At 39.3% G+C, this 12,655-nt stretch overlaps 1 protein-coding gene across 1 annotated transcript in view; it reads left to right on the forward strand.

The window, feature by feature from the left end:
• The first annotated feature begins 634 nt into the window (after nucleotides 1-634).
• Nucleotides 635-12,655, forward strand: part of ube2r2 (ubiquitin-conjugating enzyme E2R 2) — a 158,035-nt gene continuing 146,014 nt past the window's right edge. The window contains exon 1 of the mRNA XM_060829589.1: nucleotides 635-1,301. Coding sequence (XP_060685572.1) covers nucleotides 1,125-1,301 — 177 coding nt within the window. The 5' untranslated portion in view covers nucleotides 635-1,124. The remainder of the gene's footprint in view (nucleotides 1,302-12,655) is intronic.

Genomic DNA, 12,655 nt, shown 5'->3' on the forward strand with positions numbered 1-12,655 from the left:
TCTGTAAACTGTCTAATATAGAACACACAACACAAGTGTGCTTTTAAGCCCAACTGGTTCGATTTGCGCTTATTTGTGCTTCTCAGAAAAACCTTTGTCAACCTTTAGTCGTCTAGGTTCTATCATGTGAGTTGTCTATTTATTTATTCTTCATTTATTTATCGTGCTACTCCCTAAATGCACCCATACCATGTTTTGTCATTCTTCTGCAAAGGAGTTTGCATATTGGACGTATGACAAAAAGGAAATGATCACAGTCATATTTTGTGTGAATTAGTGAATCACCAATGACATTGGTAGTGAGTCAGTCATATTGTTTTAAAATGTTACTGCTAATCCATACAATTCACAATGCTGTATTACTTCTTTATATTAAGAGTTCAAATGATTGGAAATAATTTTTTACGGCATGTACACTCGCGCTCCTAAATCATTTCCTTTTTAAGACATGATTGTGCGAGGCATGGTGCTCACAAATCAGAACCTTGTTTCAAAGCATGTCAGGCCTGACCATTGAGTTTTGTGTTTGCCTGAGGGCAGAGGTGATTCTGCGCATCCTCAGTTCTCAGGGCCAACACATGGCAGTGGGCGGGGAAGAGTGCGTCACAAAAGGCGGCGGTGACGTCAGGACGGGGTTGCCGGCGGCCGGCGCAGGGGAAGTGGCAGTGAGTGGTAGTGGTGGGCCATTTTATTGCTGTCAGTAGAAGGAGAGCACCACCCTGATAACCATAAGAGAGAGGGAAAATAATCATAGAGACAAATCAGGATAATAAGCAACGAACTAAACTTTTTTTTTGAACATAAAAATACTCATCTCCATGAACTGTCGTGCTCGGCTTATTTTCCCCTAATGCGTGGAGAATTGGTTTAATTTTTTCTCTGAAGAGACTGGCTCTGTGAAGGAGGAAGAAGGACTTTCTCTCTCTCTCTATCCCACCCCCTCCCCATTCCCTTCTCACAACTTACTGAACAGTTCAGGGCGTCTTTCGACTGGTACTCACCTACAGCTGTTTTATTTTTGTTTTTATTTTTTTTCCCCCCTTGATTTATTTTTATCTCTTCTCCCTCCCTTCCTTCCTTCCCTGTTCTTGTTTTCTCTGTTTTCTCATTCCTCGCCCACCACCATGGCTCAGCAGCAGATGACGAGCTCTCAGAAGGCCTTAATGTTGGAGCTGAAGAGTTTGCAGGAGGAGCCGGTGGAAGGTTTCAGGATCACGCTGGTGGACGAGTCTGATCTGTACAATTGGGAAGTGGCGATTTTCGGGCCGCCCAACACGCTCTATGAGGGAGGCTACTTCAAGGTAAATGAGAGAGGCCCTGTTTACATCGTCGCTCCTTCAAACCTTTTAACAATCCCTGCCACTGATAAAGTAATCGGTGCCATTTGAGGGTGATAATGGTTTGGAAAATTTTCTACCTGTTAGTTTAAAAGGACGATCAAAATAGAGCGCAAAGCAGAAGCTAACGATTTTCTTATTGTGGGTAAACAAGCACACCACCTCCTTTCACTGTTGGTTTTGTCTCAGTGTAAATCCTACATCATCAAATGCTATTTTTAATGCATTTAAATACTGCGGCTGTGTTTAAGCTCGACTTCAACTGCAAACCTCCGTACTACATTTTCTTTTCAGATCGCAAAGATTTTGAGATCTCTAAAGATAATTATTTACTATGGCGTTCGTACGCGTTAAAAAGATACGGTGTCTTTTCATTGTTAACCGCTCTAGTCGTATGTGGTGTTAGGGGTCATGTGTAATAATTTGAAACTAGTGGAGTTTTTTTGGACACTTCTGTACATTTGAGGTGAATGTTTTTGTAATTCTTCTCGAAATACTGTCTGGATAAATCCAGCAGCATTTTAACAATGAAAATCTTTGAACCTCCACGTTTTGGTTGCGAAAAGTGAAGAACGGCCTTAGTGAAAGAAAACATATAAAGCGCCTGATTTTTGCTGGTTTGTACTTTTGAGGTGGTAACAATTTTATCAATGGAAATTCAATTTAAACGGTAATGTATCTACACGTGTTTGCCTTTCATCCTTCCTTCTGTTTGGTTAGAGATTTAATTTCAGTGGCTCTCAGATCTGTAATTCATAAATTTGTATTTATTGTGTGGCTTATAGGAATAGTATAATTGTACACTTACTGTGGATAGTTTTGATTTGTATAAGAAAGCCGCCGACTGCATTGAATCACTCATCTGCGCAATAATAAACTGCATTAGTTTCCCAGTGTCCCTTAATGCAGCAGATTCCCTCGTCTTTCACTACCTCTTATTAATAGGGATAGATGCTCATTCATCTTCTTAATACCCCATGTACTTCAGAAATGGGGTACTACGAAAACGCAATGCCATAAGCATTATAATATTCATGGTCACGTTCAACTACTGTAGTATCCTGGGAAAAGAAGGCCATTGAAATATTTTTCTACCTGAAAAAATTTTGTTATTATAGCTATGAATAAAATTGGAAGAAGATTTCTTTACGATATCATGTACTTAATATGTTTAGTCTTGCTAAGTCTCCTCTTCTAAATGTGTGCATTTTTGGTATCAACTCTGAAGGAACAAAGCTGTGGCAAAAGAGGAGTGACATCTCTTGTGCTTCCTATCCTGTATTTATATGGATGTTTATCAACTTTAGCTAACTTTTTGGTAAAATTGTGTGTGGGTCACGAAAATGCATGAAGTCAAGATAGTTTGAGAAGGAGCAGACTGCCATGTTACCAAATGAGTACAGAATGTAACTTAGTAAACAGGGACTTGGGTAATAATTACCTTTGTCACCACCTTTTGTTTAAGAAGTAAACAAACATTTAATCTAGCTAGCTGGTACAACCAATCTGTTTTATGCAACATGTACAAAGCATTAAACCAATGTTTATTATTTTGGCTACTATTATCATAGGAAGTAGATCGTAAGATGCAATGTTTCAAAATTCAATTCTAATACTCATGTTATCAAACTCCAGAAACCCAATGGTCTCGGCTCGAAAATGCATTTCTGATTGAGAGCATACTGGTTCAGCTTTGTTTATGATACTTGTACTAACACTTGCTGCTTAGTTCTTTATTTAGCAAAGTGACTATTTGAATGATGTACTAAAGGACTATTGTCTGTGGAATTGTACTCTAATGCATAAGGGCATCCATTTGTCCAAAGGGGAGGTGAAGCAATTCTGTACAGTCAAATTTTTTTTTTGTCGTTTACATAGTACAAGTGAGTGAAAGTTTACCCAATGCAACATATAATTTTTATCATTTATTGTTTATAACAGTTGATTATGAATGTGAAAACTATTTGCATAGCTTTCCTGTCCAAACTGCATTGCAAGCTTACAGCATAACAATCTGCAGAAATTAAGAAAAAATATTTTTCACAACTTTAGGGCATTTCAAACCACTTTACAGCTGGTGCAGTCAAATAATTTGCACCAGCAAATTAGAATACAGTAGGATTTCAAACAGTACATAATCTAATTTGATTATGTTGATTGAGATAAAAAGTGATTTGGACATATTTCTTTAACATCTTACATTGTAATTTTAAATAAATGATTTGGGAATTGAAATACAAAGGTAATTTCAAAATTTACCCATGACACCAGACTACTTTAACTCATTCATGGGATGTGGCTGTCGCTGGCTGGGTCAGCATTTATTGCCCATCTCTAATTGTTCTGGAAAAGGTGATGGTCTTCTGTCATCTTGAACCACTGTAGTCCATGTGTTGTGGGTATACCCACAATGCTTTCAGGTAGGGAGTTTTATAGTTTTGACCAAATAGCAATGAGAGAGAGAGAGATAAATTTAAAAAAACCAAATGAATGGAACGGAGGGGAGCTTACAAGTAAAGTTCTCCTGTATCTCTGCCCTTGTCCTCCACAATGATACTGAGAGAAGTTAGAAAGTGCTGTACGAGGAACCTTTGTAAGTTGTTACAGTGCATGTTTTAGATTTTGTGTGTGTGTATTGCTACTATGTGCCAGTGGTGGAGGGATAATGTTTGTAGACTTGGTACCAATCCTATAAATTACATTGTGCTGAATGGTTTAAAGCTTGGAGGGATGACAAATATTGAAGCCGATACCAATTGACTACAATATGATTATAGGCTAGCAGAGTGGGTAGATACATGACATAGAAGTGTGAGATGATTCATCTTAATATAAGGGATGTGGAAAAGCAATATTAACTTAATGGCATAAAGAATTTGAAAGAGACAGAGGGACTTGGCGGTCTATGCACTTTGAAGTTGGCATGACAGATTGAGAGTCTAATGTGGGATCTTGGGTTTCATATATCGAGCTATCAAGTGTAAAAGCATAAGTGCAATGCTGAACCATTTTAAAACTCTGGTTAGATCACAACTGGAGTATTGCATTCAGTTCTGGTCACAGCACTTTAGCCAGCATGTGAAGGTACTTTGGAGGGCATAGCAGAAATTTACCAGATTGGTTCCAGAGATGAGATTTTAGCTACCAGGTTAAATCGGTTCTTTGCGTTGGTGCCAAGGAGATTTCATCGAGGTGTGTACATGATTTGATGGATTCTGATAAGGAGAGCCATTCTCAGCTCAGAGTGAAAAGTTTTATACAGTGAGTGGTAATGAACTAGAACTGGCTAGGGTTGAAGTGTGGATGGTGGTTGATTTCAAAAGGAAATTGAGTGGATATTTAAGAAAAAAAACATGTTTTGGGTGACGAATTGGGTTGCTCGACAAAGCCATCATCAATCCAGTGGATTGAGTAACTGTAATAGCACTAAATTTACAACATCTACCTGAGAAGACAGAGAAAAGACCTTGGTTTAGTACTATGGTCTTTGCAGTGTGAGTTGAATTTGCAATCACCGGACTTGAACGAGCGCTTCCAGTGAACCACGGTTGATTCCTGATTTGTGCAGGATATTGAAATATATTTTGAACTGCAGCAAACATTTGTACTTAATATTTTGCCTCAAAACAACAACACATTGTAACATAATATGCTAAAGCTGTCCTATAAACAGGACACTTGTAACTTTCATTAACTTTCATATTTTGTTGCTTGCAATTTAAAACATAAAACCTGTTATTCTGATGCTGTTGTTATAGCACTTGAAGTTTTCTTCCATTGGTTATATTCACTGCACTGTTTCTGTTTGTACTGCACTAATGTAATATGTAATTTAATATAACCACTCAAACCATGCAATAGCGTTGGCAGAAAGCTATTTTAGCTTGTTCACTGGGATGTGATTGATTAAACTGTGAAAGTCTAACTAACACAAATTGTAACAGAGGCAAGAGAATATTATTGATCCATCAAGCCTCACCAGTCCACAGCTTGCCATGGATGTATCTATAATAATCTTGAATCCTGATTCTTGATGAATTTTTCCAGTTCGTTCTTGATGCCCAATAAGGTTTATTTCTGCATCACCACTCCAGGAATCAATTTTGCATGCTTACAGTCCTGCAGTGATTTCAAAGGTGAATTACAGCCCCATCTCAAGGGAAATTATGGGTAATGAGGCATGTCGTGTCTTATCCAACATGTTGTGAAGAATTTTTTTAATATAAAGAACTGTAGCCTCAAGATGATTACTGGGGTGTGGGGGAAGCCAATTGTACATTAACAAGTGATCTTCTGAGTTAAGGCCTTAAATATTATGTAAGGCATGAGCTTCACACTTAATTACCTGGAGTTATCTTTTCAGTTATCTCTCTGCCTATAAATTCTGTGCCTGTGTGCTTTCCTCCACTTCACCTGGTGAAGGTGTAGCACTCCAAAAGCTTGTAATTTCAAAAACGCTTGTTGGACTATAACTTGATGTTGAGTGACTTCTGGCTTTGTCTACCCCAGTTCAACACTGTCACCTACACATGAATACGTGGAGGAAGCAAGATCATGCAATATTTTTAAGGTAGAGATAGCTCCCTGTTAGGCAACAGAATCAAACATTATCAGGTTTAAATAGATCTATGGAATTTGAGCAGGCTTGAGGGCCTAATTTTGCTCCTAATTATCTATGTTTGTAGAATATGTTACTTTGATTCCTGGTTCTAGAATGTTAGAAAAGTTCTGATAATTTGAAAAAAGGGCCTTGTCCTGTTTTCCTGAGTGGGTTATTATGTAATTTCACTGCTATTGACAGAACATAAGTAATGTACGTACTTAGCAATTAAAACTTGAAATATAAAGAGTGTAGTGAATGAGGTAGAATAGACAAAATAGCTAATCCCCATTTAGGTTCAGTGCATTGGGTTTTAAAGGTAGTTTTTGCTTCACTGAGTTGTACAGATCATAATTGAACATGATTGGGGAGAATTTCCACTAGTAGGTGCAGATTAGATTAGATGCCCTACAGTGTGGAAATAGGCCCTTCGGCCCAACAAGTCCACATCGACCCTCCGAAGAGTAATCCACCCAGACCCATTTCCCTCTGACTAATGCACCTAACACTATAGACAACTGAGCATGGCCAATTCACCTAACCCCCACATCTTTGGACTATGGGAGGAAACCGGAGCACCTGGAGGAGACCCATGCAGATACAGAGAAACGTGCAAACTCCACACACAGTCACCCAAGGTTGGAATTGAACCTGGTGCTCACCAGAGCCACCGTGCCGCCCTAATTTCTGTGGATGCTGGAATCTTTACTGAAAACCAAAAATGCTGGCGGTCAGTGGGTCAGGCATCTTCCATGGGGAGAGAGCAAGCTGACATTTCGAATCTAGGTGACTCTTCATTACAGCTGAATTTCCTTTAGGTTGTGCTGCCTTTTCTAGTGCAGTGTGTTCCAGTGTGTTCAAAATTGGCCACATCATCGCAAAGGATCAATTAGTGCCAAGTGCAAAGTTCATTCTGGTGCAAATTAGTATCTGTAATCTTTTGCACTGAAGTAAAGAAGAAATATGTTTTAAATTAAGCTGATTTTTAACCAACAAGAACAAAACTCTGGGGGAAATAAACAAATTGACAGGAATTTCAATGGCAATGGAAAAAATTTAAAACAGCAGAGTCCAGAAAAAATGTCTCCCACTAAAATGTAATCCCATAAAACAGCAGACAGCCAATATTCAAGAAAGGCTTGAGAACTACAGACCAGTAAGCCTAACATCTATGGTGGGCAAGTTACTTGCGCATTCTGAGAGATAAGAGACACATGCATTTGGAAAGACAGGGTTTGATTAGGAGTAATCAGCATGACTTTGTGAGTGGGAGATCATACCTGACAAATTTGTTAGTTCTTTGAAGTGACCAGGAAGGTGGTTGAGGGCAGGGCAATAGATGTAGTCTATATGGATTTCATAAGGCCTTTGATTCCACATGGTAGGCTGCTCTGGAAGGTTAGATCACATGGAATCCAGGGTGAGCTGGCAAATTAAATACAAAATTTGTTTGTTGGTAGGAAGCAGAGAGTATTAGTGGAAGGATGCTTGTTGGACTGAAGGCCTGTGACTTGTGGAATGCCTCTGGTCTGTGCTGGGCCCATTACTGTTTGTTATCTATATCAATGATTTGGGTGCAAACGTACGAGGCATGTTTAGTAAGTTTGCTGATGACACTAAAATAGGTGGTATCGTCAACAGTGAGGAAGGTTGTCAGAAATTGCAGCAGAACCTACTGGGGAAGTGGGCTGAGAAATGACAAATAGAGTTTAATATAGGTAAGTGTGAGATCTTGTATTTTGCAAAGTCAAATCAAGGTAGGCGTTTCATGGTAATTTAGTAGGGCCTTAAGGAGTGTACAGATCATCGGGACCTTGGAGTTCAGGTTCATGGTTCTCTGAAAGTGGAGTAACAGATAGGCAAGGCAGTGAAGAAGGCTTTGGCACATTGGCTTTCATCAGTCAGGGCATTGAGTAAAGAAGTTGGAAAGTTATGTTGCAGTTATACAGGATGTTGATGAGGCCACGCTTGGAGTATTGTGTTCAGTTTTGCTCACCTAATAGGTAGGATGCAGAAGAAATATGCAAGATTGTTGACTGTGGCTGAATAGTCTGAGTTATAGGGAGAGATTCGACAAGCTGAGACACTTTTTTTTTCTTGGAGCAGAGGAGACTGAGTGGGGACCTTTTATAGAGGTGTGTAAGATCATGAGAGGCATGGATAGGGTGAATGCACTCTTTTTTTTTCTTCCAGGGTTGGGGAATCGAGGACTAAGGGGTATCAGTTTAAGGTTAGAGGGGAAAGAATAAAAGGGAACCTAAGGGATAACTTTCTTTACAAAGAGGGTGGTATGCATATGGAATGAGATGCCAGCAGAAGTGGTTGAGTTGGGTACGTTATCAACCTTTACAAAGTATTTGAACAAATACATGGATAGGAAGTGATTAGGAGGATATGGGCCAAGTGCAGGGAAATGGGTTTGGTGTGGATGCACATTTTTGGTCATCATGGACCAGTTTGGGCCAAAGCGCCTGACTCCATGCTGTAGGACTCTATAACTCTAATTATGCATATTCCATAGATGAATGAATAAGGTAGGAGTTAAACTGAAGAAAATGACTTGTAGATGGTCATTTGGTAGCACAGACCTTGTGCGGCTATAAGACATGTGCTTTTGCTTATCAGGATAATTTGCAAGAATGCCAACTTACGGGGAAAAACAATAGTTTTACTGCATAAGAGGAAGGGGCTTATTAGTTGGCAAATGGTTTCTGACAGAGCATTGCCATGAAGAATGCACCAGTCAGTGACTCGTAGTTAATTGTTACATTTTATCTAACTTGTAAAAAAAAACCTGCAGATTGACTCTGACTCTGGTTTGTCAGGCCTACTGTCCTGAGAAGTGAACCAGTTTTCACCTATTTTGTGATTTAATTTTAAAACTGGAACCATGTATGCACATGTTCTTTCTGTCTGGAATAAACTGATGTCTGTGAATAAGTATGTAGCTTCCAGTGCATGCAAACTGGTCACACCGCAAGATTGGCTGATAACCCTATCTGCGTAATCCTTTTTGCACAATCTAATGTTGGACATTGTGCTGCCAGTTTATTATCATGTTGCTACTATTGTAGCAGCAACACATGTGTTCACCACAAATGGAATTTTATCATCAAGCCAAAAAGATGTTCTGCCTATTTCCCAAATGACTTGTGTGGTATGTGAATTTCAGTAGACTATAAGTCCCAAGGGCTGGCAGAATGTAGCGAACAAGGTACCAACCATACCTTTTCAGCCTGCACTTTCAAAATTAGCAACTCAGTGTCTTGACAAGTACGAGATGTTAGGCTATGACAAAATGTCACTTTCCCGGTATCGTCATGTAGTGAACACATAACAAAGAAGCGGATGACAAAAGGAAGTATGAAAAATAGTGAAGAATTCTAAAAATAAACAAAAATAATTTGTTATTGAAGTACAGTATTAAAGGAAGAAATGAAGTGTTCTTCAGTCATGTGTTGGCACCCAATTCATTGAGATGGCAATCCTCAATCTCAGAATTGTTGAGGTCAGACAGAATTGCCTGCTGTCGTACCTTTTATGGTTGAACAAACTGTTACTGGAAAGACCAAACTGACACTTCGTTTACAGGGATGGCACCTTCTTTTAGAAGTTCTGAAACCACATGTTGACAAAGTAGCAAGTCCAGCCTACAGCTAGTGTTCCTATTTTCATCACTCATCAGGCTAGAATTTCCAACTTATGATTGTTGAGGCTTTTGATTTCTCTTGATAATATTCTTGAAGCAAATCTTTGGGCACTCTGCTGATCTCTTGGACTACCTCAACATCTAATGTATCCTTGGAGTGCTGGCCAACTTCAATCCTGTCATATGAACAAGCCTGTGAGACCCTCTTTGCTTGATTAACACCAATTTAACATCTTTGCCCTAGAAAAGACTGCTACATTTATTATCATGTGATGCCAAGTACATGCATAGACACCAGAGATGGTAATTGAGTTGGTTTTCTTGGCAAGAGGAGGTTGTCCAGACTTTTCTGCTCTCTAGCAATGTGCTGAGGATAAAGCTCAGCTAGTTTGTCATACATGCTAGTTTATTAGTGGGCCAAAGTTCATCACAGCTTTGCTAATGCATGAGCTCAATTCTTTGCCGTGACAGAACCTGTAAATCCAGGCTAGCATAATTTACGAACTGCTTCCAGAATTGTGGTTTTGAATCTGGTCGTAGGTAGAGATGCAACTTCTTGTGCCCCAATTACATTTTTCTTCACTGGTGAGGAAGAATATGACAGCATTTAAAAGGTCTTTGATCAGAGCTTCCTGCACATTGTTTTGGCTCTCAGTCTTGAAATGTTGAGAACTTTCTTGTCTGGTAGTGTTTGAAGGTGTACTCTTTCCACATGGCTGGGGAACCATGGGTCATTGGAAAAGATTCTCGACAGTAGTTTGTAGCCTTGTTTCACCCTATCATTGATCCCTGAGCTGACCTGAACTGAATTATGCCATGCGCCTTAGCATGGAAGAATCAAATGAGACTGCCAAGTTTGGGAGGATATCCAATTTTATTTTTTAACCAATTGTGGCCTGTCCTACTCATGGTGTGAAATGATTTTGTGAATTTCAAATAAGAGAGAAGAGTTCTAATATTTTTATGACCATGCGATGTTATCTTTTGCATTGACATAAAGAGCAGGTGCATAGGCACTGATGAAGACATTGAAATCTCCATCTGATGGTAGATGAGAAGCTTTCAGAAGTTGACCACATCTGTTATCTGTATTAATATGTAGTTGGTAGCAAAGCCCATTCCATGTTCACAGTGGTCATCTTTAATTTTGCCATCTGCCATGCCAGTACAAGGTACCTTGAGTATCTGTTATGTCAGTCAGTCTCGTCTGTTGGAGAGCAGTAGTATTAATGTTGAACTTGTGTAGTTCATAGTCAATCAATGCTATTTGTGTATTGTCTGTTGACAATAAGTCATTGTCCATGCCAGGGTACTTAGTCCTGATGTTCAGCTATTAAGCCTGAGAATCATCTTTCACTGTTTAGTACCATCTACTGCATGCTTCCAAATATTGGTAGGTCAATACCTGGTTGACTTGGTGAGAGGTGGTGGGATGTTATGACTGACCATAGAATGAAATAATCATCCCAATATTGCAATAAATCTATTTGGCTCTTTCCTGACACTTCAGAACCTGTAAACTGCAACCCCTTGTGTTGGTCTGTTCATGGGTAAAAGCAAAGATCAAGTATCTTCTCTATTTCCATTTTTTTAAATGGGGGAAGTAGTGTCAGTTTTTTTGGTTGTGTAAAATGGACGAGCTTTGGGAAAAACAGATGTACCCTGCATTTGTCTCTCCTCAACCTTATTAACTGAATCCAGAGGAAGAGCAGGTGCTTCTATGTCTGGAATCCATTTGGTTGCAGGAGTTGCCAGTTAATAATTGTTTAAAGGGATCACAAAGACTTCACTTCAGTGCCTTTGACTCTTTAAAGCCAGACCTTGAATACAAATGAGTTTAATCTGACCCATAAGGACTTGGTTGTATCCACAGACTGGCCCTGTATAATGCAACTTTGCAGGCCAGGGTTCCTCCAAGATCCTCTGGTGCCTCTGTCGTCCCATTTTCCCTCCTCCCAGTCGAAGCAAAACGCTCAGACACAGTATAGATTTACCTCATTCACCTTTATTCTGGGCCCTGGAACGCGAGAAAACGATTGTCCATGTGCACAGAGATATTAGTTCTTGGTCTTCTCTCTCAAACAGCAGTTTCTTAATGTTTCACAGGGAGGAGCATCCAAATTAGGCAACATACCCATTAATTGGGTGACCATTACAATCAGCGAGCGTCAATCGCAAAGATTAAGCTATCTGCTGTTACATAATGAATAACTGGCTTCACATAATGAATACTTTTCGCCTTGTTAACTGACTTTACATGCTGAATGCTTCTAATATTTTGGCTCTTGCTAATCACCTTGTTAATTCATTACCCTTGCCTCCAGCACCCCGTTGTTAATGGCAAGTTTTTATCTGATCTGCATCATGCTCAGCTGAACCTTTTGTTTCACAAAACTTAAAACTCAACTCTTTCCCTGCCTGCTCATACTCTGTACACATTTTCACCGAGAGTAAAAGTTTGCTTGGCTACTGTGTGCCATTATGAGGAGGCACCCAGGCGATCATGGTGATAGAGACTGCATAGTGGCAAGAGAAACTTGTGCATTTTGCTCCTTCATCGTAAGCTAATGAGAAATTCTAGATCATGCAGCTACAATTGATGTCTGAAATCGTCCTGTGGCAAAACTGCTGATGTATTAATGAGAAGCAGCAGGATGAGGCCATGAAGTAATTTGCTCATCATGTTAAGATATCAGAATTCCTTGGCCACACTATGTTCAAGATGATGATGGTGAGTGTGACCAAAGCTACATGGAAAATGGCAAGGTAATTGATAAACTAATGAAACATAAAAAAATTGTTTTTTTTTAAAAACTCAGGTGTTAGAAATTTGAAGAAAATGAAACATTACTGGAGTTACTCACCAGAGATGTAATTAACATGTCAGATCAATGACCATTTATTAGAACCTTGGTGAGAATGGATTATATCTTTACATACTGAAAACCTTTGGAGAAAAGATTGCTGAGACAACATCATGTACAACATAGAACATAAATAATAGCTCAGTGGAAAAATGGAATAGTGCCAGAGACCTGGTCAACACTTAATATGATTCCTATATTTAAA

The sequence above is a fragment of the Hemiscyllium ocellatum genome, chromosome 1 (assembly GCF_020745735.1).
Source record: "Hemiscyllium ocellatum isolate sHemOce1 chromosome 1, sHemOce1.pat.X.cur, whole genome shotgun sequence".
NCBI lineage: Eukaryota > Metazoa > Chordata > Chondrichthyes > Orectolobiformes > Hemiscylliidae > Hemiscyllium > Hemiscyllium ocellatum.